Below are 24,930 nucleotides of genomic sequence, written 5' to 3' on the forward strand. Positions count from 1 at the left end.
TCCCCTTAATTTGGGGGTGTTTAATTTGAAAAGCCATTATCTTTGCTAGCAATAACTGGACTACTTTGTGCTTTGGTCACTCTCACCTTCTTGCATTTGTCAAGATAAGGTACATGACAATGTAGCAGAGGTTTGCCTTTAAACTTGTTCTTTTCTGAAACAAAGTTCCCCAACTTTGTGACGGTACAGGAGCAATACCCATCCCATGCACTTCCAGAAAACAAAACTCAACCTTTGACCTTTTTCCGTACAGCTGAGGCAGAGCCCGCAGCGCTTTTGTTTTTTGGTTATTGGCACGGCTGTAAGGAAGTTCGGCCAAGGGGCAGGCAGGACAGGCGACATGGGGAAACAAGCACGACTGCAACAGCAACTTCTCACTCTCCAAAACACTTAAAGGGGACAACCCACTCGATAACGTGAACGTCACATGGGGGGCACAGAGGATGAAACAGGTGCGCTGCAAGTCAGCGTGGGGCAGAGCGAAACCTCTCCAAAGGCTTTTCTTTCTCCCCACGCTACGAGCTTTCCGTAGCACCATACCTGTCGCTCCCAGCGAAACAGCCCGAACCAGCCAAAACCCCTGCGGAGCCGCCCGGCACACCCAGAAGGGGCATTACCCCCGCGGCGCTGCCCTCAGCGCGGGGCCGGAGCGCGGCCGCGGCGGCGGGGCCGGGCCGGGGCCGGAGCCGGGGACGCCGAGGTGCGTGTGAAGCGGGGCTGGGGCACCGCCGGCCCCGGGGGAAGCCGGGCAGCCTGGCTGGGGAGCAGCAGCTGGGCCCTGAAGGGAAAAGGAGGGAGTAAGAGGGTAAAGGATGGGGGGAGGTAAGGCGCGTCCACGCGTGTTTGCCCTGATCGTGCTTCCTAAAGGAATGAAGGTAAAAATATTCCTGGTGTTTTCAAGCTGGCCGGTAATTCAGGCTGAGAAAGTTGGAGTTGTTCAGCCTGGAGGAGTTTGAGTGGAGATCTCGCAGCACCTTCCAGCATCTCAAGAGGCACTGCAGGAGAGCTGAAGAGGGACTTTGTCAGGAGCTGTAGTGATAGGACGAGGAGCAGTGGGTGCAAACTGAAAGAGGGGAAACTGTAGTTACATGTGAGGAAGAAATTCTTTGCAGTGAGAATGGTTAGCCCCTGGAACAGGCTGCTGGGGAGGATGTGAATGTCCCAGTGCTGGCAGTGTTCAAGGCCAGGTTGGATGAGGCACTGACAGCCTTGTCTAGTGGCAGATATCCCTGCCCATGGCAGCAGGGTTTGGGACTACATGCTCTTAAAATCCATTCCAACCCCTTAACATTCTGAGATTCTATAATGGCTTGTGTTCATGGGAAGCCTTGGGGGAATAAAACTTTTGATAGAATTAAAACTTGCAGTTGGCTTTAGGAGCAAGGCTATGCAAGTCAAATGGCTAAAGTATTTACGGTAATATGATGGACTGTTGTATGAATTAATACACAAACACAAACTGGGGAGAGCCTCTCTGTGTTTGAGTGATGCCTCTGTCAGACCTGGCTGCCTCCCAAGCAAAACATTCAGTCTTGGATGCTGAGACCTTCTAATCGTTTGCACACCAAAATCTGTCAAAGGTCTGAGATTTCAAGCTGGTCTTCCACGTGGTGTGTAGTTAAAGGTCTGCTTTCCCAAAAATACATAAACTAATGTCAAATCTGTACCGGGACTAAAAAGAATCAATTCTGAAATCAGTTGTGTATCTTGGCCTCTTGTGTTCTAGCACAGAAACCTGGTTTTCATGAAAACTGGTTGAATGCTCAACAGGGTTTTCATTTACAGTTTTTAGTTTGACTCACAGTCTGTAAAGAGGTAGACAAGTAAAGAGAATTTGAAGGTAGTGACATATTGTTTCTTCTCATTTGGTTGAAAATGTTAAAATGCTGTGTGTGACTCTTCTGGAGTGTGTGCAATTAGTTGTTTTTTTTGTATTGGTGTTGGGTTGCCAAGGCCTGACTCAGTAGTTCTTGCTGAAGTCTGTAAGAGACAGTTTTGAATGTATGTTAGTGTAGTAAATATTCTGATTGACGAAACAAACAGGCTACATCTAATAAGCTGAAGTGCAGCTTTTCTGTTCTTGAACATGTTATAGGAAATTTTTATTTGCTTTGCCATAAATACTTTTTGTTTTTTATTCATGCAATGACTCATCTATGCTTTTTAAAATTTTTGTGTAGGAATGAGGATTGTCATCCTGGAGAAGACATTGCTTCTGTGATACCTTGACTTTGTTCACTGAAAATGAAGCAAGATTCTACTAGAAACACTTCTTACACTGTGGATTGCGAGGATTATGTGCATGTGGTAAAATTCAATCCATTTGACAGCGGAGATTCATGTTCCCTCATTGCTTATGGTGGCAACAATTACGTGGTTGTTGGGACTTGCAGATTTCAGGTTAGTTGTTTGTGTTAGATGCCCCTGAAACTGACTTTGCCAGCACTTCTACTGCAGGAAGACTCTGTCACTTTCCTGTTTCCTCCTCTCCCTGTGATAAACAAGGGAGAATTTTACTTGTTTATTACACTAACAAGTCTAGGATACTTGTTTTTCACGGAAATGTAAATACATATATTTATATTTTTATATATTTATATTATTTTTAGGGATGAACCGTAGAAATACTTACCTCATTTTTCTAATTGTGTTTATTGGATCTCCCTCACAGACTGTTGGAAACAGTAAAATTTCTTGACTTCAAGTTATTTACAGTTATATTGTGAAAAATTTTAAAATTAAAAATACTGAGTATTGTATATTTTTATACTGGATAAAATGTTTTTCACGAGGGGTTTTTTGCCTAGATGCTTGACAATCAATTGAAGACAATTGCTCAGAATTTCTAAGCTTTTTTCCTTCATCTTGCTTCTTTATTATACAATATTATTTTTGTAATTTGTCTACTATGATTAACAGTGTAGCTAATTTTTTTTTATTGTTATTCCCTATGGTCTTACTGTTGGAAATTTTCTGAAGAGCACCTAGTGCTCACCACAAAATCATACTGACATTTGTGTTGCTCACTGCCTTGTTTCTGGTGTAGGCCTTGAAAAGGAAGTAATTAAAATCTTGACAACCACTGACACAAGGTGTTTTTTCTATAATTTTCATATCCTCCCTTCCCTTCCACATGTGGAGTCAATGAGTATTTCAGAGTAGGAGAGGAAAATGTTATTCTTTCTTCCTGTTGAGAAGCATTGAAAAACTGGGTAATTTCAGGCATCCTCAGCTGGGCTCTATATTATGTAGAGGACGTACAGAGAGGTTCTTTATCTTAAAGCAGAATTGTGACAAAGAGAAAATTGTGTAGGAATATCCTTTGAGGTGCTCCATTGGATGTTCTGAAAACTTTTGAAAGCTTTTTAGAGGTCTTAGCTTATTGACGGAGTCCATAATCCCAACTCTTGTTTCATTTTTTCCTGTTACCTGGTGTTCTTACCAGTGGTAAGAATAAGCAAGCCTGTATTTAGGACCAGATGACAGAGGGCACCTTTTTATCTCGTGCTGTTTGAAGAGCAGCACTCTGGAAGTGACAGCATTTCTCCATGGTGTAAAAACAACTGAGAGAGAAGACAGATTAAATTACATGTTTGCATTTATTCCTATTGCTTCTTCTCACTGCAGTGTGTGCTAAATTGCCATGCTGTTTTAAGTGGCCTTAGTTGTATCATTGAAGATACTACTTGTACAGAGAATGAGCTCAGCATCTTCATAGCTCAGTTCTGATTTTTCTGCTCTTCATTGGCCTCTGGTTTGAGACTGCAATCAGTCATAATTTACTCATACTTTAGTGTATTTCTAAGTACTTAAATATTTCAAGTTAATGCTTTCAATATATTCCAGGTTTTTGCTTTGAAGATGTTATGATCTGAAAAGATCCCAATATGTGTAATTTTGAAAGCCCTTTCATTTTGTAGCAATCTGATTTGTTAGAAGTCACTAAGACCTTGTTCTGAATCAGCTAACTGCAATATTTCTATAGGAGGAGGATGCAGAAGTGGAAGGCATGCAATATAAGACACTAAGAACATTTCACCATGGAATCAGAGTTGATGCCATAGCATGGAGTCCTGAAACTAGACTTGATGCTATACCTCCCCAGATAAGGTACTTAACAATAAACTACAGTGAATCCTTGTCTCTTACTTGTTTTCTCTAAGTCCTTAATATTGGACTGTTCAAGGCTTATGAGTGAAATCTAACTCCTCAGAAAGCACTGATGAAGTCTCTGAATTCTTCAGTAGAGTATTTATTCTTCAGTCTTTTTTTTTTTGTTAATTTGCTTGTTTTTTGTCCTTCTTCTTGTGCCCCTTGACCCTCTCCCCACTTAACAAGCTGTAAATAATATTTTTTTCATTATTTTTATGGACCTCAGACATAGTTTCTTTCTTTGTACATCTCTGAGGAGCCATTTCTTTTAAGAGCTTTAGTAAATGTGAGATCATTTGAATGGCCTCCTTTATAAAGCTATTTGCATAATATGTGCTGTGTTTCAATGTAGGTTAGATACTATTTGTGAGAGCCTTTGAGGTAAAAAAATCTAGAAAATCTAGAAAGATAGTTAGCTATTAAGTGTGAACTTCTGAATTAAAATGTACTCAGTAGTTTGTTTGATTCTTCAAAATTACCGTAGTTGCTTACTGCTCCATTTTCATACAGTCTTTTGGGTTAAAAAATGTTAAATAGAAATTGGTTTCTGAATTTTCTATTTCAGAAATATTTCAGTATTTTAAAACACTGATAATGAGGTTTGTTTTTGTGCCTCACCACTTAACTTCTTCCAAGGAAAGTTTCAGCAACATTTATGTGAGAGGTATTTCAGATAATTGGTAATTGATCCAGATTTAGCTTTGTAAAAATATCTGAATAAGAATTCTTGGCCCTTGATGCACACTGTTTTACAGATAAGCACCAGTTATAACTCTGCTTGTGGCCAAAGCAGAAAACTTAAGACAGATGCTTTTGAGTTTTTTTTCAAAATCTGTTTTTTTCATTGCATTTTTAAGATGAAGGAAAACTGATTAAAAGGCAACTATTGCAATGTTGATTGACTGATGAGCCTTTTTTTGTCTGTTGAGTGTAGGTTTTGTACTGCAGCTTCTGATAGGAAGTTAAGGCTGTTTACTTCAGACCTGCAGGACAAGAATGAATTTAAGGTAAGGGCAGCTAATAAGGTTTCTAAAAGATTGTTTAGTTTCTAGTGCAGTCTAATCTTTAATTATCCTTCTGCTCCACTTGTGACAGATCCTAGGTCCATCATCTCTAGGGATAATAACTGTATTGTAAATACCTTTCTGTCTTTAAAGTGGGAATAACTGTAATTATCACCTATATTGTCTTCTGATTTTCTTCAAAATTCTTCCTTTGAAACAATGTCCCAATCCAGGTACTACTGTTAATTAAATGTTTGTGCTATCCAGTATAAAGATTTTTGGTGAGGTCTTAGCTAACAATAAGCAAAGCTAATTAATAAATTTAAAAAATTGGGAGAGAGTATTCCTTGGCTTTTACTTCTTTAGAACATGATGCCTCTTTTGATGAGAGTGGCTTATTGGGTATAAAGGAATAAAAAATAGACTTTTATTTTTGGTGTGTTAATTTATATTACTAAGACAATGAGATTTGTCATACAGAAATTAAGTGGATTGTGGATGTCAGTTATGTGGCCATACTGGTAATTGAATACAGGCAGAGAATAAGAAGTAAAGATGGAGGCTACTAAATGTCTTGAAAGAAAATGCTTTTTGTATTGCTTCATACATGCACATACTTTTAATTTCCTTCTTTTAGTGTTGGTCTTGCATGATTTTGCCACTGAGCAGTGGAATAACTGACATAGTTAGTCAGCTTGGTGAGATTTCTAACTAAATCATTCTAAAAGTTCTTTATGCTCTTTGCTTGTGAGTTGATGTCTGTCATTCCATATTGAAGTTATCTATTTGTGTAATATCTACAGTTTTGTGAATTTCGGACAAGAAGTTTTAATGTTAAGCTGTGAATTAAATATTTTAACTTAGCAGAATGTAAAGTTTCTTTATATTAGCTAATGGATTGTTGAAATAATGAAACAATGGGATAAATTTGGTACTACAGACTCTAGTGAGCTAAATTCAACATCTAAGTTCTAATTTTTCAATTTACTTTGGATTAATAAGGCCACAAGAAATAGTGTGGTCAGCAGGAGGAAGGAAGTGTTTATCCCTGTGTACTTGGCACCTTGAATCCTCTCTTCAGTTTTGTGCCACTCAGGACAAAGAAGACATTGAGGTGCTGGAGCATGTCCAGAGAAGGCAGTGGAGCTGGTGAGGGGTCTGGAGCAAAAGTCCTATGAAGGAAAGTCTCTGCTGAGAAAACTGGGGTTGTTCAGCCTGGAGAAAAGATGGCTTGGGAGGGACATTACATCCTCTACAACCACCTGAAAGAAGGCTGTAGCCAGCTGGGGGTCAGCCAGAAAGTCTCCCGGCCAACAAATTATAGGACAAAAGGAAATGGCCCCAAGTCGTGCCCAGAGGAGGAGGTTCAGATTGAATATTAGGAAAAAATTCTTCTGTAAAAGGGTAGTCTAGCATTGGAACAGGCTGCCCAGGGAAGCAATGTGATTGCTTGTTTTCACCTTATAGATGTGGTGCTTAGGGACAGACCTGGCAGTGTCAAATTCATGTTTGGACTCAGTGATCTCAGAGGTCTTTTCCAACCTTAATGATTCTATGATTGTTTGGTGCATATGCAATACAAATGAGAAATATTGGCTTGAATTTAACAGTAAAGCTATTAGCTTTGTTTGTGCCAGCTCCACGACTGAAATTAGCTGTCCAAGAACTTTATTAAGGACGTACTCTGGCTGAGGGAAAAATAAAAATATATACTGTATTTTATATGGGCTTGGTCTAATGTTAAAAATAATGAGAAAACAGATAAGAATACATATTTTTACCTATTAGTGAGGAACTCATTAACAAAACAAAGAATATGGACTAGTGTGTGTTTATGTCAATAAAAGTAGTCTTTGAGACTGTCTTCTGGGGTTTTTTTATATAAAGTGTGGAAAACCCTTTCTGGAAATCAATTAATTTCTTATATCTGGACAATTATTATATTCTAGTTTTCTTGTCAAGAAAAGTAACACCTAGCTTTGATTTAAAGCACATGAGAAAACACAGATGTTGACAAATTCTGAGTGAGCTATGCTGATCTGGCTTTCAATAAAGTTTGATACAGCGGCTTCTTATTAAGAGTTAACTGATACCTCAGAAAACCTATTTCACAAACCTGAGGTTGGACTCATGATGAACATGTGGAAAATTTTGATCTATTATACGGTGCACACTTGACACGTGGGATCTTCAGGAGAGGTCCAGAACATGGAAACAAAGCTGAAGGAAGTATGTGACTACGTTCAGAATGTAATCTCTGAACATTTTGTCTTTTATAGTAAACAATTAGTACGTGTTGCTTCTGGAGGGATAGACAGAGTAATCTTACTCTGTTTTCCCAGTGGAAAAACTGTCTTGATGTAATTATCAACAAGGAACTTGAAGCACATTTGAGTTTTCCATTACTCTGTCGACACGACTAATCCAAAATTTATGGGTTGGATCAAGCCCAGAACAAAAAACAAAAGGTAAAATATGACTGATGGATCTTCATGAAACCTTTTTCTTCTTTTGAGGTTTTCATTTGGAAATGAATTACGGCTTCCTTGTCCTGTTTCAAATTTTGCTTAATAAAAAGCATATTTCATCAGAACTGTAGAAGTAAAATGAGGCAGGATATTTGAATTCAGAATGCTGAAAATTGTCAAAAGACTTGGCATTCTGTCTAAATAGTTTAGCATCATCTTAGGGCCTATTAGTTCTAGTATAATCCATTAGGCTTTAATAAAATAATGGAAAAAATATTAGAAAAAAAAAGTTGGCTGCTGAAAATATTTCTGTATTGAATTGATGAGGCATTCTTAAAACTTTTAGAGAGGGGGATTTAGTTATTGTGCGTACTTGAGATTTTCTTTTTTTTTTAATCTGTTCTGCATTTGTTCCTCAGAATAGCTACACTTAAAGGTGGTGTGTTTTTCTTTGAGAAAATTGTGAAACTCGTTTTCATTCAACCTTCTTTTCCTCTGCAATGTCTCAGTCTCATGCTGTTATCGAGAGGATATTTTTGTCTCATTTTTATGATACCTTGCTGGGCAAAACAAAAGCAGCTGTGCCTTGAGACTTAATCAGTGAGACTGAATAGAAGAGGGTGGAGCAGTAACAGATACATCTACACATGGAAATTTGCCTGGCTTAAAATTTTGTGAGATTTCTTTTAAAAACACAAATAGGTGTATTTAATGAGAGATTCAGAGATCAGAGTTACTTACCAGTAATCAGAGTTCTTTAATGTAGGTAGATCATGCATTCATTGCCTGGTAATTCTCCTCTTCCTTTCTGGGATTTATTGTCTTCTACCTTCTAAATTCTGTGGTTGAAAAAATGATAAAAAGCTCTAGTGTGATTCACAGATCTCTGTCAAGCAAAAGCATCAAACTGACCTCTGTGCTAACTACAAGGAGTAGTGGGGAGGATCTTTTCACCTGCAGTATGAATCTGCACATGAATTAGATACTTTAAAGAAATCCAGTTACTGATAAAAACTTTTTCTTTGCCTTCTATTAAAATTACAGTTTTATCTTAACACACATCTTTCCATTAGCAGGTCTGTTAAATACCTTGGTGGAACAGTCAGCTCTAAGGTAAAAGTATTTCTCTTTTCTGGTTGGCAGACATTTGATGGCCACACAGATTACATCAATGATCTGGTCTTTGCTCCCAACGAAGGTCAAGAAATTGCAAGTGTAAGCGATGATCACACCTGCAGGTATGCATTTTGTTCAAAACACCATTGAAAAACTAATATTGGACCTTTTCTATCTGTGAATGTTTTATATGTCCACTTAAATAAATAAGCATTTATATTTTTATTTTTAATGTGCCTTCATGGCCCTCTAACAAGACTAGTCCACTAATAAGATAAGAGATGGACTATTGTTGTTAACTTAGGTTGTGGACTGGCTTTTTGTTGTGACTTGTGGGTTATCTTTCTTCAAAGCAATATTTTGAATCGGCTAGATTCAAAATGAAGAAAACTTTTGTCTTGGATTTGCATACATTATTTTCCCCCTTCTGGGATAGGAATAAAATTAGAATAGGAGAGAGCAGACACGTACAGCTCAGTGCTGAATTACACAGACCTTCTCTATGTATTCTGTCATCAGGTGGGTCAAGTTTAAACTCAGTATGTGAGCTTGTTCATCTACCCAGATGTATAAGCCTTACCAGGGGATGGGGATGACATAGCCTGAAGGCAGCACCATCCTAATACATTGGTACTGGCAGCTCAAAATACCATGATTACAGCTGCTTCAAACCCAGGTGTTTGGATACTTATAACTGGAAGTAGAAGGGAAGCATGGTTGAATGCTTTGAAGCCTGCTGGGTAAAGGTTTTTGGCGCAGGAGTTTGTCAAAAGGTTACACATCTTCTAGTAGTGTGCATGAATCTGTTAAGCTGCTCCTCTTACCCCTCCAGTGCAGTTGGAGAGATCAAGAGGGCTGTGCAGGCTTTTCAGGTCATTGCAGTAGGGCAGCAAGAGAGTTGGGAAAGCATCATCTTTGACTTTCTGTACTCTGATGAGTAAGCAGTTTTTCCGCAGATGTCTAGTCAGTATTTCCAACCAAATCATTAGGAATGAATAGTAGAAATGTATGACTTAGCTGTAAAATCTTCTTCTGATTTATTTCCTATCCTTGATTTCTTTGTTAAATCTGAACTCATATTTGGCTTATTCAGTTAACAACTGTTTGACTCTGTGGCCTTTTCCTGTTTCTTTTATGAAATGCTCAACTTGCCTAGGATTGAAGAAAACTGTTTTAAAACCAGTTGTCTAATTGATACTAATCTAAAGGGAAATAAAATGTATGTAATTAATATATATTAACAAGATTGCAGCTTAGTACCTATGAAAGACATTTTATGCCATAAACCATAAAGTCTTTGGTTAAAAGCCATGGGAAATAAGTAGGATTTTTTTTGGCTACTTGAGTTCTTATTTTTTCCATTCATGCATGTGGGGCATGAAGAGTTTTTCTATTGAATTTAAAGGTTACACTTTCAAAACTAATGGAAAAGGCATTCCTTGGGACTTACCGAAATCATTCTTTACTTACTCTGTAATTTGCTTCAGTAGTAATGTAAGAAGAGGAATAATTCTTCTGTCTGTACTGAATTTCTATCCTGAAATTGTTTTTAAGATACAAAATCTGCTAATGCCTGTGGAATAAAGTTCTAGAACAATTAGTACAAGTCTTGATTTCCACTTTTAAGTCTTAATAAAGTTTTAAAACAACTTCTCAGTATGTACTGAATATATACAAGCATGGTTAGGTCTTCCCTGGTTTTCACTCAAGAGAAAGTTTAGGTTTAAGTTCATCAGAAGCCTCTAGGGAAGTGAGATTTTCAGTTTTCACCCACTAAATATTATTGCCACATGCTGCTGCAACTGTGACATCTCAGACTGGAGTTCAGTCATTTTGGCTGGAGGACAGACACTGTAAGTTGGATACTGGTTAGATCCAAAGTTCTTACCTTTAAGTTGCTGCTGTGTCACTCAGGAATTCTTGTTTCTTGCACATGGTCTTTATTGGCCTTGATCTCACAACTCAAAACTTTTTTTGCAGCTGTGAAGTAGAACTGCACTAAAAATAATTGCAGTGGTCATCTGTGTTATGATGGCTTTAAGGATTTAATTCCTTGAAATGGTAAGGCAGTGTACACTTTGAACATTTGCATCAAGTGTAGGAATGTGTGCATCCCACTTTGTTAATGAGATTGTGTGTGTGCAACTCCCTGTGCACCACTCTTCAGAAAAGAAATTACTACTGGCTTTTTCATTATGATGCAGGAACACAGTCTAGGAGTCTGCACAAATTCAGATGTACAAATGATTTTGTTTTGATATTTAGCAAAGCCAAAAAATTGTGGGAAATGTTTGGAAAACACCACAAGTTCAACTGATACCCTCCACTATTGGTGGTTAAAGACTGGGTGTTTCTGGAATTACTTAATGCAAAATACCATCCTATCAAAACCCACTAATCTCATATCCATGCTAAAAATTAACCTCTTGACTATCAAAAGGTTAATTCAGTCTGATTGCTAATCACCTCATACTCCCTCCTAAGATGGAATTGAAAGCTCTGACAGTGTCAGACCCTTAAAAATCCTAGCATGGCAATTTCTTCTGGTCATTGAGTGCTGGAATAGCTTGTATTTTGAAAAGCTACAAAAGGCTCGTCCATCCCTTTCTCTCCTTCACTCTCTTTTTCTTTTAACTATTTCTTAAACTACATCCTTTTCCTCTCTTTTTGAGTACAAAAGATTGTATAGTTGAATTATCTTCCACGTTATCTGTGACTATACTTGCTTTTTGATTCCTTTCTGAGTTCTGTTCATTTCCTGAGGCCATGACTCACGTCATAAGAGGACTTTGTGAATTTATCAGTCACTCTCAAGTTCAGGCCTTCTCTGTTGCATGTAGAATAAATGCCAGATCATGAGAAGATTAGTTTTGTTCCCTAACCAGGGATTAGGGGGCAAGCTTTGATGTCACTGAAAGCTAAATTAACTATATTTTAGAATGCTTTGTAGTGTTTCATCTGGTTTTAAGGGGGTTTATCTATATCATATTTTTACATGGTACTCTCATGGCCTAGGTATTTTGTGTAGATTTTTCTCTAGACAATATGAAGGAAAGCTAATGGCCACTCCTGGGTTTTTGGTTTTGGTGGTTTTTTTGTTTGGTTTTTGTTTTTTGTTGTTGTTGTTGTTGTTTGTTTGTTTTTTGGGTTGTTGTGTGTTTTTTTGGTTTTTTTGTGTTTTTTTTTTTCTTGTTATCTTTAATGTATTGCCAGCACACATTGCACTTGAATCTTACCTTGATTATTGAATAAATATTTCAGGTTTTGGCTATGTTGAAAAGTGCTCATTATTATTTATTTCTACCTCCAAAACCATGTTCTGTTTGCATCTTCCCATTCCTAGTGCAGTCAAGTATGGCTTTCTGTCAAAATTTTTATAAAAGTTGGCATACCAAATTATTTCTTTCTGAGGTATGCTGGTTACATTTTATCAAGCTAGTTCTGCATGATCATTTTTGAAAATAAAGAAGTCTTAATTAGTTTCAGAGTCCAGTCTTTGAATTTGCACACTTGTATGCATCCCTGTATGTCCCCCAAATGTATTCTTACACAATTATTTTACATTGTACAGCCATGATGCATTAACCAACTGGTTTTGGACAGTGCAAGAATTAACAGGTCTCCTGTCAGCTTAAAAAAAAAAAAACCAACCAAAAGCTTTCTGGATCAAATGTTTGGAACATTATTTCAGTGTGATCTTAATAAATTTTTCATTAGGAAGTCTTCAAAATACGAGGATGGTGGAGCAATTTCCTTTGTGACACATTATAGCTTATGTTAAGAGTAACACAGCTCTAGAATGTAGTCTAGCCTATAAATTGTTCTTAAATAGAAATCATTGCATTAGATTTGTTTAGAAGTTTTATATTTTAGAAAGCCATCAACAGAATGGGTAGTTGAGTTTCTCAGTAGCAGTCATACCACAGAAGCATTTAGTGTTAGATCCACACTGGGAACAATAAGCTGATAGCTCTTAACAATTTTTTGCTCTGGTTGAAAGGACAGAACTGAAGTATCACTTTTTTTTTTTTTTTTTTTCCAAAAAATGCTGCATGGTCTGTGGTTTTGCATTAGATAACTTTAAAGGTATTTCAGTCGTAGTAGTAGAAATGTGTATTTCTTGGACTTAGTTCTAAGTGTGCATGGCCTGTGAAATGTGTATTAGTGAAGTGGAGATACTGCACTGTGTCTCCTGCCTCTACCAACACTGCAGGGTATAATTGCAGCCCACAGGCAGCAGTGAGAAACAGATCAGTCTATTGATTGTATATCCAAGTAGACATTACAAGAAGCTAGAGATACCATCTTTTTAAATGCCAAGATCTGAAATACTCTAATCACTAATTCCTTAGAAACAGTGACATTTCCTTTGATCACCAAAAGAAAATGGTAAACTTGGGTCAGGTTTCTGAAGGAATATTTGTACATTTCTTCTGTGAAAACACTTCATAAAAACTTAAATATTACACCTTTTTCTTGTTCTGACCAGATAGAGGAATCTCTGCAGTTCCACTTCAGCCTTTCATGTCCTGCCTAGTACCCTCCAGCTCTGCAATAGCCAAATCCATATGGAGTTGGCAGAAGACCTTAGAGAAAGCCAGTATTGGTTGTATTCTCTGCAGTATTTCCTAATCTTTGCACTTTCATGTTCCTTTTCTGAGATCTTCTCACTCCTTGTGCTCAGTGGGGAACAACTTCACCTTTGTGTGATCTCAGGAGCAGAAATCCTTCCCTTCTCCATAGTCCTCTAAGTTTTTCAAGAGTGACAGGATTTTACTCACACATGGAATATGTCTGATGGAGATATAAAGAAATGTATTAAAGTTAGATATTAAAAAAAACCAAACCCAACAAAACCATGTTGGACAGGAGTAATCTTTGAGTAATGGATCAAGTATAGTTGATTATGCTATGTGGCTGGGAATCACATGTCAAGGTTTCTTCTAGCCCCACCCACTCACTAAAATTGTTAGAAATCTTTTGTTGGAAGAATTCCCATTTTTACTTCCATCTTCTGGGGATTTGAGAAATGCCTGAAGATTGCAATCTGGTTTAGTTCTTTCACTATTGCAAATTATTATTTTTGTCCAATTAGCAGTTGGTTCTACTTAGAATTATTCATAATACAGAAAATTAGAAGATAAAATAAAGATCATCTCCATTGCCACAAGTCTTCAGAATTCTAATGAGGTACTTTTCCAGCTGTAATAAAAGTCCACTGTATGATGATATTGCTGCACATATGCATCCATATTCATGCATACAAGATATAATATAGTTGGGTCAATGGAATTTGAATATATTCAAGCTAGGAGATAGCTGCAGTTTTTATTTGCTTGTTAGTTACAGGATTTGAGAGACAAGAAAAAGGTACTAGTATCTCAAGAATTTTCTTTAACAGCATTTACAAATATCTGTATTTGAGTTGGTTTAAGTTTTTTGAGTACTGCAGTAAATAATTTCTCAGTCCTTAATTACTTAAAAAAAATTATTTTACTGAGAAGATTGGATGTTATTTTTGAGATTAAATGTTAATCAAATTGAGCACTTATTTCAACTGTATTTATTCAAACTTTTCTCCAATAAAATTTTTGTGGAATTTTTTTTAAATATCAGAAAAAAATACCACAAGCTCAGTGACAAGTTTATGCCACAACAGTTGGTTGGAAGAGAAGTAAGAGAGTGACACATTGCAGGGTTAAAAAAGATAAGGATGCTCGGAGAAAAACAGACAGTTATTTTAGTTTGGTATAAAATCATGGTAGTATTAGTAAAGTTTCAAGAGCTTTGAATGGGAGGCAAATTCCTCAGTCTTTTTGGATTGATTTACGTGATAGGAATGTGGACAAAATGGGGAGGCAGCATCTGTAGCTGATTTGGTTATGATTACTGAGTAATTTAGGAATTGAAAATCAGTTTGGCTAAATTATTGGGGTTTGCACGTTTTTTACTTGGGTTTTTCACAAAGAAATATTGAAAAGAGTTAAGAGTTAATTGAACACATATGTAATTGTATAGACATGATGCATTCAGACAAGGATCTATCTTGATATGTGTTGCCTGGTTTGTGTTTTGGGAGTTTGGGGATTTTTCCCCCAAAACTAAATAATACTATCTTTGGTTTCAATAAAGAAAATATAAAAGAGGCTTTTAGCCATTCTCCTCCCCATTCTGTTTGTTACTAACAGTCCTGCCATTCTTACAAAGTAAAAAATACAAATTTGGTAACTTTATAAATAACAAAGTTATGGAGGTAAAAAACATAAATTTCTGTCTCAACACCTAATAACATCACTCACTTCAGGGAAGGAAACATAATGGCATATTCCTTTTGCCAAAATGATTCACCATCTTCTCTTGTATCATAATTTTCTCCCTGCACAGTAAATACACATGGGAAGTGTTGATTTGACTTGGACAGATCTACAAGGCAAAATTTTTGGCAGCAGAAGAAAGTATTGTATGTTTCTAAATTACCTAATCAAGTAGATATTTCATTTTTTAAACACTTGTCAGGTTTTTGTTTTGACTTTTTTTAGTAAGCACACTGATTCTTCAAGATTAGAGACCCTGTGTTTTCTACGGGGAGAACAAATATTTGATCTATTGTGGTTTGGCATAAGAAAACAACATTGTTCATTAAACATATTTACTTTATTCCCATATATTTTGTCTAGACTTATGATGTATTGGTTAAGAGTTTTTTTAAATCTCTTAAATATAAGGCTCTAAGCACCCTGGTGAGATATAAACTGAAAAAGTCTGGAGGAAGTCAGCAAAAATTCTCTAGAATAAACAATAATAGTACGTAGCCACTCATCCAGCTCAAAAGACTGGGCAGAACACTACTTTAAAAACTGGCTGTTTCTCAAGTTCTGCATGTCAGAGAGGAAGGATATATGTGTATGTTTCAGTGTCCAAATGTATATAAATAACGTGTAGCCTTGTGGTTCAGACTGATGTTCACAACTGTGATGTCTTTGTCCTACAACTGAGCTATCGATTCTGTAGGAAAAGAGGGAGTTGAGCGGTGGCTGTGAGGTAAAATAGTCTCAGTTTTGGTGTTGTTGCATTTTAGGAACAAAGTAGCTCCATGAGTCATTACCACTCTTATTGAACATATCCAAAGCAAACTCACCCATCACCTAAACTAGTTTGGGTGTTTCAGCATACACTTTCCTGTCCATCCATATTGGCCAAATATTGTTGATTATTTAATTTTTTTATAGCTGCCAGATATGTACTATAGATGTTTCTAAAGGAAAAGGTAAAATTGGCACATGCAATTTACCTGTTGAAAGCTCTCCAAGACCCTTTCTTGGTTAGTGTTACCTCTGCCATAGATCCTTCTGTTTGCCTTAGCTTCATTTCTGGTTTCTTATATTTCCATTACTCAATCTTGTCTTACCAGGAAATGCTGGAAACTCTTATATTAGGCAGCCAAAATACTTTCATAAAGGGTCTTGCCCTTTATGGCAACATGGATGATTTAAGTTGTTTGGTAACTCATTTTAGGTTCCTTGTATCAACTGGACCAACGCTGACTTTCCTGCTTTGTACTGCCTCACTGTTATTTACGGTATAGTACAAAGGCTGTAATGTTGACTTATGAAAAAATGGGAGCATCTCACTGAGGTTTCATGTCTAGATAAGTTAAAATGTCAAATCATTTGAATAGTTAAATAGAGGTTCTGCCTTGCTCATCAATGTTAAAATACATTATCTGCAGCACTGGCTACTTTCAATGACTTCTTCAAATGATACAGCATGAACACTATTTCATTTGTTCACTTCCTCTGTGAACACTGAAAATTAATGTATTTACAGTCAAATGGCAATAGTTCAGTACTTTACTTCTTTTTCTTTCTTTCTTTTCTCCCCAGGGTCTGGGATTTGGAAGGAAATGAGAAGGCCCATTTTGTTTTGCGTTCTTCTGGAATGAGTGTTTGCTGGCATCCTGAGGAGGCTTTTAAGGTTGTGGTTTTCTCCCTCACCACCTTTAAAATAACAGGAGAGGGGACATACCTAAAGTGTGAATCTTTGATGCTGTAATAACATTAAAGTTTGAGGACCTAGTTTACACTGTAACTGGATATTGATTGGATCTGCTAATGTGAAGGGACTGGGAATGAATTCTCATTGCCATTCTTGTCATTTTACTCTCGGTTCCTTACTCCTCCCATCAGAAATATTCCTTCTTGATTTGGTACATCAGTTGTTGATAACTATTCTGCTGATTGCTTATTAACTGACAGTTACAAGAGAAGAGCTTGAGTTTTCTCAGTCATGGTAATACAGTACACCAATAATACAGACTCTTTATAGAACATGCCAAGCTTTGAAAAGTATCTGTTTGAAGCTGACAGGGGACATTTTTGTTGTTGTTCTTGCTTGAAGTGTATGAAATATGTTCTGAAAAATCAAATCAATAGACTGTGATTTTATCTTATTATTGTACTGAGGAGGATTAATCAGCTGGTAAGTACCCAAATATCCACTTTCATTAATGGTCTAGTCCCTGCAGTCTTGGATTTATTATTCCTATTGTGCCTATCAGTAACGGCCTTAAGCAGCTACAAATGGTTGTTTGGGTTACCACAAAAACACATACTTAAAACAGAGAAAAGCAGTCAAATAAGATATCATAATATTTACACAGCAGTAGGGAAGGAGGATCTCTAATCTCATCACGCTTTCCACCAATATCAATATCCGTCCTTACTAAGAAAGGAAACTGTTAACTAAGAAAACTGTTGATTCAGGTGGCATCAGAATTTAATGGGTTAGCTGCTGTTTGCTACTGGGCAACTTTGTTAGCACAACAAAATTAATAGATTTTCCCAAAAATACTGCAATAGTGTGCCAGTCTTAGATGTTATTAGCATGTCTTTTCTTTGACCATTATCAGAGACATGTACAAGGTTTTTTTGATTTTTGGGGTTTTAAAAAAAAAAAAAAGGCCATTCCAAACACTCATAAAACTTGATAGATTTAGTTCTTGCTGAAAAGCTTATTGCAGGTCAAAATGCTTACTGCACCATGACCTTTAGTTTGCAGGAAAGCATGTTTTGGTGACGGTTCTGTTTTTCCAAACTAACTGGTATTACTGGAGTATTTTTTTAATGTTTCTTTGCCATTCTTAATTATTGTTCATGACTATCTGAAAACCATTTCTCCTCATGATGAAAAATCTCATGTCATCATCTGGGCATTGGAACAGGTTGCCCAAAGAAGTTGTGAAGGCTTACTCCTTGAAGTGTTCAAGACCAGATTGGATGGAGCCCTGAGCAATCTGGCCTAGTAGAGAGTGTCCCTGCCAATGGCAGAGGATTGGAACTACAGGATTTTTTATTTCCCTTCCAACTCAATCCTTCTATGATTCTGTAATTTAATTAGGAAGCTCTTTCTACAATACTTTAAAAACAACTGCCTGAGTGTACTGCTGTAATGGAAAAAGTTTAGATAAAATATGTTGCAAACTGTTATAGGATGAAGTAAGAGATGTTACATAAAATCAGTAAGAGTGGTTCTACAGATTCTACAGCCACACTAATTAATACTTTGCTTAGAATGACAGAATCATTTAGGTTGGAAAGGACCTCTAAGATCCTTGAGTCCAACCTTTGACTGAACACCATCATATCAAATAAACCATAGCACTAAGTGCCATATGCAGTCATTTTTTGAACACCTCCAGGGATGGTAACTCCACCACTTCCCTGGGAAGTCCTGTTCCAGTGTTTGACAACCCTTTCTTTTTTACAGCACTATATGCCAGTCGGTTCTTTGTGCTCAGAACAGAAGCTGCTGAATGTTAAAATAATAACTTTTTGCTGTATGAAAGCACAGTGCCTTGGTGGTTGTGAACTGGTGTTTCTAACCACCAAAATGATACACTTAGATATCTATAGCAATATAGAAATAAAACAATGTAATCATTATGTATAACAGTGTAACAACAGTATAGATTAAAGTAGTTTTTATGTAAATTGATTACAGTGTCCAAGAGAGAGTTTTCTGGTATAAAGTGAAGAACTGTACTTGATTCAGTATTATTAATATTTGCTTGAATGTATTCTAGGTTTTCTATGGAGTAGAAAAAATTTAATTTCCATTACATCCTAAGTTTACCACATTCTATGAATTTCTTTTTAACAGCTGATGGTGGCAGAGAAGAATGGGACTATACGATTCTACGACCTGATTACACAGCAGGCCATTCTCTCCCTGGAGTGTGAACAAACACCACTGATGTCAGCAGACTGGTGTTTAAAAAATACTTTTAAAATTGGAGCAGTGGCTGGAAATGATTGGCTGATCTGGGATATCACTCGCTCCAGGTATTTTTATGCCCATGGCATCAGTGTCTTTATTCTCTTCATGAAGAAATGCAGGTACTTGGCTAATAAAGCATGGCAGTCACAGAATCACAAATGGGTCAGGTTGGAAGGGACCACAGTGTGTCAGCTGGCCTGACCTCCCTGCTCCAGCAGGGTCATCCAAGAGCACAAGGCACAGGATTGTGAATATCTTCAGTGAAGGAGACTCCACACCCTCTCTGGGCAACCTGTTCCAGTGCCTGGTCACTTGCAGAGAAAAGAAGTTCTTCCTCGTGTTCAGGAACTTCCTGTGCATCAGTTTGTGCCCACTGGCTCTCATCCTGTTGCTTGCAGCACGGAGCAGAGCCTGGCTCCATCCCCTCCAGATACTGATAGACATGGATGAGGCCCCCTCTCAGTCATCTCTTCTCAAGGCTGAACAGCCACAGCTCCTCCAGCCTTTCCTTGTAAGAGATGCTCCACCTTTGTAGGCCCAATGCATAAGCTAAATAAATGAACAATTATCAGGAATTATTATATTGATACAAAACGTTCCCTGGTATTCTTTGTTTCATCTTTATCACTATTTTATGTTAAAAATGTAAAATTTTCTGTCTTTTTGTCCATTTGAGATAGCATCTCACTACTGTTTGCCTCTCACTGTATGTGTTTGTTAAAATTTCATTCCAAGCCATAAGTAGATAGCTATTGATCCATAATAAACTGGACAACTACTTCAATTTTCCTACTCCAAATTGAGATTCAAGCTGCAGGAATGCTCTGGTTTTCCCACAGCTGCTTCACAGAGAGTAGACAATGTGTCCCCTTCACTGTACTTTTAGTACTTACAGTATAAGCTGTAGTTGTTTGCAGAACAGTTTTTTACTCTGAATGTCTGTTTTAGTTATCCACAGGATAAGAGACCTGTCCATGTTGACCGAGCCAGATTATTCAGGTATAAATGTTGTCTTGATTTTATTGCGTTTATCTGTTTAAGTCTGTATCTATGCAAACAGTTGTGAGTTTAATAACCTGCTTGTGTCTCACTTAAGTCATTTTTAGGGGGACTGGGTCTATAAACTTTGTGAAATTAGTGAATGACCTGCATTTAGTATATATGTGTAGCATTCATATGATACTTTTTTTTGTTTTGTTTTACAACACTGTGCATATGGGGCTGTGGGTAGGGAATCATTTACAAGCTAATTCACTAAATGTTTCTCTGCTGTTAATAGAATATGTGACATCTTCACAGTTAGTCCCAAGGGAGAGAACTCCACTTTGTGTGCACCTCTGCTGGTATGAGAGGGGTGTTTGGAAAGAACATTCATTTTATTCATAGGTGGGTTTATTTTATTTATAGGTGGTCCCGAGTGAATGAAAATCTGTTTGCAACCACTGGATATCCAGGAAAGACAACTACTCAATTGCTGGTTCATCATTTAGGACACCCCCAGGTAAATTTTTGATTGGAGTTGTATCTGTTCTCCTGAGATCAGACTCATGTTACTTAAAAACTACAATTAAAAACTAGCCCAAACCATTCAGAACTGCTGCTTGGTATACCCACTTTATTTTATTTTGGTTTGTGCATTCATGCTAAGGAAAAAAATATTGGTGCACACTTAAACTGCTAATTTAGAAGCTGCTTGATCTATATGTTTTAGCTTGGTTTGCCATATCAGTTCTAAGGGGAAGAAAAACACCTTTAATCTGATACTTAATTAATCTGGCAATATTTCGAGTTCTTAGGAGGCTAAAAACACCTAGTGGTATGTTTTTTCTGGTTTTAACTAATTATATTTTAAATCATTAATGAAAATGCAAAGCATAGGAAATACTTTGGCTTTGCTGGAGTCAGTATATATTTGTAATGCTTACAGTAAAAATATTACCTCCAAACATACTAGTTAGGAATACATTGGAACAACAGAAGTAATTTCATTTTAAAAGGTTTCTAAGTTTGATATCATGCCTTTATAATAAGTGTTTATGCTAATGTAAAGAGTTGAAACTATTTGTTATTGTGGAATATTCTGCTGTATGTTACTTAAATGTAGTAAGCAGCTACTCAAACTATGTAGCAGAGAATCACATTTTTCAGTAGAATTTCTGTTGTAGTTTAACTATATTTGTGAAGAGTATTTAATCTGTGGTGTTTATTTGTCTATGCAACTTGGTATCTGCAGTTTAGAAATCATTTATAAGGGAAGTTGTATTGATATTTTTCTCTCTCTCTGTCTTTTACAGCCCATTCTTACTGGAACTGCAGCTGTAGGATCTGGTTTGACATGGCACAGAACTCTTCCATTATGTGCAGTTGGAGGAGACCATAAAATTTTCTTCTGGGTTACTGAAATGTAAAATAAGCATTTGCCTTCAATGTGAAGCTTGACAGCATAATGCCTTTTTTCTAGTAAAATGAAGAAATTTACTTTTTGTGATGGTTTTCACTTGGACTACAGAAGAAAGAAATAAGCAAGATATAAATCACTTGTGTTTGATTTTTAGCTTGCAAGTACAAGAGCTTTTGAAAAAAATGGTTATCATACATCTGGTTCTTGGTTTTTTCTATTAAAATAAAATGTACTTTTTAAACATGGTATTTGGTGTGAAATGAATTTTTTTCAGGAGTTTTTAAAGAGATTTTGAGTCCCAGCATGTCAGTCTGATAATCTCACTCAGTTAATAAGGTTCAAATACCTGATATTGTGCAGAGTACCTACAGAAAGAGCACCTCTCTGTATCAACTTTGCTAACCATGGCTATCTTATGAGAAAAAGAAATGCAGCAGTGTACTGTGATAAAATACTGTTCCTGGATGTTTTTGAATAAACTAGTTACCACTGCCAGTGAAGCAGCTAATGGTAAAACCAGAATGATAATTTGAAGTAGTTTTATTTCTCTAAAGATGACAGAGGGATTTACTTTAAGCCTGTCAAACAGCATAGTGAGGGGTTTTTTCTGTTTACAGCCTTTTACTTGCAGTCTTTACAGGAAAATCAAAGGCATTCTGCTTTCTAGAAACATATTTTTCCTGTCATTCCCATACAAGACCCAGAATGGAAGTAAAAGAAGAAGAAGACAGAGATAACTTCTGTATTAAGTATCTTTTTGCATACTTTTGCAAGTGAAGGGATGTCAGGATGTTACACTAGTGTAACAGCTCCTTACAGCATTGTAGCCCTCCTTATTAGCTGTAGTTGCATTTTAAAATATTTGTTTGTTTGTTCCTAATTATCTGGGACACATAAAACCAGTTCAGAAGTAGGACAGCAATAAGTAAAATTACAGTCACCTTTTGAAACCTAAGACCATATTATATTTCTCATAATCCTTTATTCTTGAGAACTTTTGCTTTCCAGCTGGCCCCAAAATTTGCCTAAAAGAAATATGAAGTTCCTTATAAGTTCCAGTGGACTGGTGTGTGCCTAAACTGTAAATAAGCAGATGTTTCAAGGTAATAGTGCTCTGTTTATCTTGTATCCATTGTCTGACCAGAGATAGCAGCCTTAAGGGGAGGTTTAATTCACTTGTAGCTAAAAATCTTTGTGGCTCTGGGAGTAATGACTGGCCTGAGGCACTGTTATCCTTTTGGAGTGTAGTGGAACTGAAACAGGCATGGGTTTTTCTGTCCTCAGAGCAAGCTTCACATAGCTCCTGCCTATGCACGATATATCCTCTATAGTCAGAACCCATACAGACAAGGGCAATATGCACCAGGTATGTGCAGGTGCACTCCTGAGTGAGACTTTTTTGGTTTAGAATTGCTTAAGACCCAAGAGGGCAAAGAACAGAAATTCTTTTGTTCTGTAGTTAATTCAGAAACCAGGATGTTTGCTTTTCATACTCTGTTTTTAAGGACTACTTAAAACTGTTTACCCAGGAATAATCTTGCCAAGTTCAAGGCTCTTCATTTTACACTGGAAATAAGTAATATGGATATTTAAATAAATAAATAAATAAGAGAGCAGTTAATGTTTTTAGCGTGTTCTCCATGCTCTTTTGTACAGAACAAAATAATTAGTTAATCCTCTCATGTTGCCTCAGCACAGTACTTGGAAAACTGAAACTTGACAAACCATTTTCAGAGAACTGCAAAACATTTATCATTTAGTTTCCTTTTTTTTTTTTTAAAGAAACCTACATAATACCTAACATTTCTATTTCTCAGTTTATTTAACTGTGAAGGGTTGATAATTCTGTGAACTGTTTGCAAGAATTGTACAAATTCTGGCACACTGAGATTATTGAGATTGGAGGGGACATTGCTTAAATTCAGCATAGAGAAAAATCATTGAGGCAATATCAGTTTCATAGAGAAAATTTTACTAGAATACCTTTTGCAAGCATGGTTTTAGAAGACTCCATGGGAAATCAAGCAAATGTTAATCCACACTGATCTTTTCAGCTGTTCATTGGACCATCTTATTAAAAACAACTATTGCCCCTTGTGGAGGATCAGGTGACACCATGTCTGGAAATTTTTTTGGATCAGCTTTTTGTTTCTGTTTAACTTGTATATCTGTTTGAGTTCTGGGCTGATTCTAACCTGAATGTGGTGTCCTGGGACCTGTAACAGTACATAAGCACACAAGATGCATATGAACATTGGAAGCTTCAGTAGCACTTGCCAGTTTTTCTGAGCTTGTGCAGTTGTGTTTTGCAGTTGACCCGAGGCTCTGATTCCATGCAATATATGGAGCAGATCAGTTTCAATGCTTTGAAACCCGTGTTCTTGCCTTTTCTTTGTCTGTGTACCCTCATCACAAGTCAGGTATTTTTTACCAGTGATGAAGACAGAGCTCTGATCAGTTTTCTGCACCCACAGCTTTTCCACTCCAAGCTAGCCTCAAAATCTGGAAAGCTGACATCTTCAAAATACTAATGGTCAACCAAATTTCATTTTGGTAACTCTTAAACACTCCTTCATCTCTTTTCCTTCACTGGAAGGAGGAGCTACACAACAGGGCCTTTAAATGACAATATATATATATATATATATGTGTACACATATATAGGGTATAAACTGCCAGCAGTTACATACTGTACAGTACTTATTCCTCAGTCTGACATTTATCATCCAGCATAGGTGCTGGTAAAAAATACATTTTCAAATCATACACACTATAAATCTGGGTATTATCACTCAATTATTTTTTTTTATAAATCTTGTCCTTGGAAGTTCAGGCATTTATATTTACAGCTGAACAAGTTAGTTCAATTTCAACTTTTTTTTTTTTTTTATAAATCTTGTCCTTGGAAATTCAGGCATTTATATTTACAGCTGAATTGAAACAATTCAGCTGTAAATTGAAATTGAACAAGTTAGTTCAATTTCAACTTTTGAAATTGAAATTGAACAAGTTAGTTCAATTTCAACTTTTTTAAGAGGTTTTGGAAAATTGTGATCACTTCCTCCTTTCTGTTTTTCACTTCTCATACCCTGCATTTCCTAACTCCAGCTGGGAGGAAAAAGTGCTGTGTTGCACTTTTCTATGTAGTATTTTTGGGCAAATTAAAAGCAGGAAGTACCAGAAAGTTCAAAAGATAGCATATTCTTGGGAGATTTCTTATCCAGCTTTACAGACCAAGACATTCAGATAAGATCTGGCTATGCATTTACATTAATTTTCAGTGCCATTACCTGGAAAAAATGTTTTATAGACACTTAATGATAAACAAGATTAATTCTTCTTGAATATAATTTAGTTGGAATTTTAAGGTAATTATAAACAACTCAAATTAGTGGCCAAATAACTAAACTTAAATAAACAGCTCTGTTGCCCAACACAAATTTGCACAACTCCTGTAAGCTATGGATTGAAAGATAAACCCACTGAATTTTGTAGGTTAGTTTGCTGCTCATCC

General features: G+C 36.7%; 2 protein-coding genes across 6 annotated transcripts in view; one reads left to right on the plus strand and one right to left on the minus strand.

The window, feature by feature from the left end:
• LOC120501658 (PARP1 binding protein) overlaps positions 1-683 on the minus strand; it is a 38,004-nt gene extending 37,321 nt beyond the window's left edge. For all 5 annotated transcript variants that reach the window (XM_039708223.1, XM_039708221.1, XM_039708222.1 and 2 more), the window contains exon 1: positions 541-683. The gene's annotated coding sequence lies outside the window, so the exon portion shown is untranslated. The remainder of the gene's footprint in view (positions 1-540) is intronic.
• Positions 671-21,662, plus strand: NUP37 (nucleoporin 37). Its single transcript, XM_039708226.1, has 10 exons — positions 671-700; positions 2,181-2,400; positions 3,986-4,110; positions 5,087-5,159; positions 8,768-8,862; positions 16,624-16,714; positions 18,899-19,080; positions 19,964-20,014; positions 20,423-20,516; positions 21,310-21,662. The coding sequence occupies exons 2-10, from the start codon at positions 2,245-2,247 to the stop codon at positions 21,421-21,423; spliced, it is 981 nt and encodes a 326-aa protein (XP_039564160.1). The 5' UTR covers positions 671-700; positions 2,181-2,244; the 3' UTR covers positions 21,424-21,662.
• The last annotated feature ends 3,268 nt before the right edge of the window (positions 21,663-24,930 follow it).

Source organism: Passer montanus, unplaced genomic scaffold (genome assembly GCF_014805655.1).
Source record: "Passer montanus isolate IOZ18808 unplaced genomic scaffold, ASM1480565v1 scaffold20, whole genome shotgun sequence".
Lineage (NCBI taxonomy): Eukaryota > Metazoa > Chordata > Aves > Passeriformes > Passeridae > Passer > Passer montanus.

What these genes read in the sequence shown, in the direction of transcription:
- NUP37 (XM_039708226.1), top strand. Translation starts at nt 2,245, where the DNA reads ATGAAGCAAGATTCTACTAGAAACACTTCTTACACTGTGGATTGCGAG. An exon ending in AGGACAAGAATGAATTTAAG is followed by an intron (nt 5,160 to 8,767) that starts GTAAGGGCAGCT and finishes TCTGGTTGGCAG; the next exon opens with ACATTTGATGGCCACACAGA. An exon ending in ATCCTGAGGAGGCTTTTAAG is followed by an intron (nt 16,715 to 18,898) that starts GTTGTGGTTTTC and finishes TCTTTTTAACAG; the next exon opens with CTGATGGTGGCAGAGAAGAA.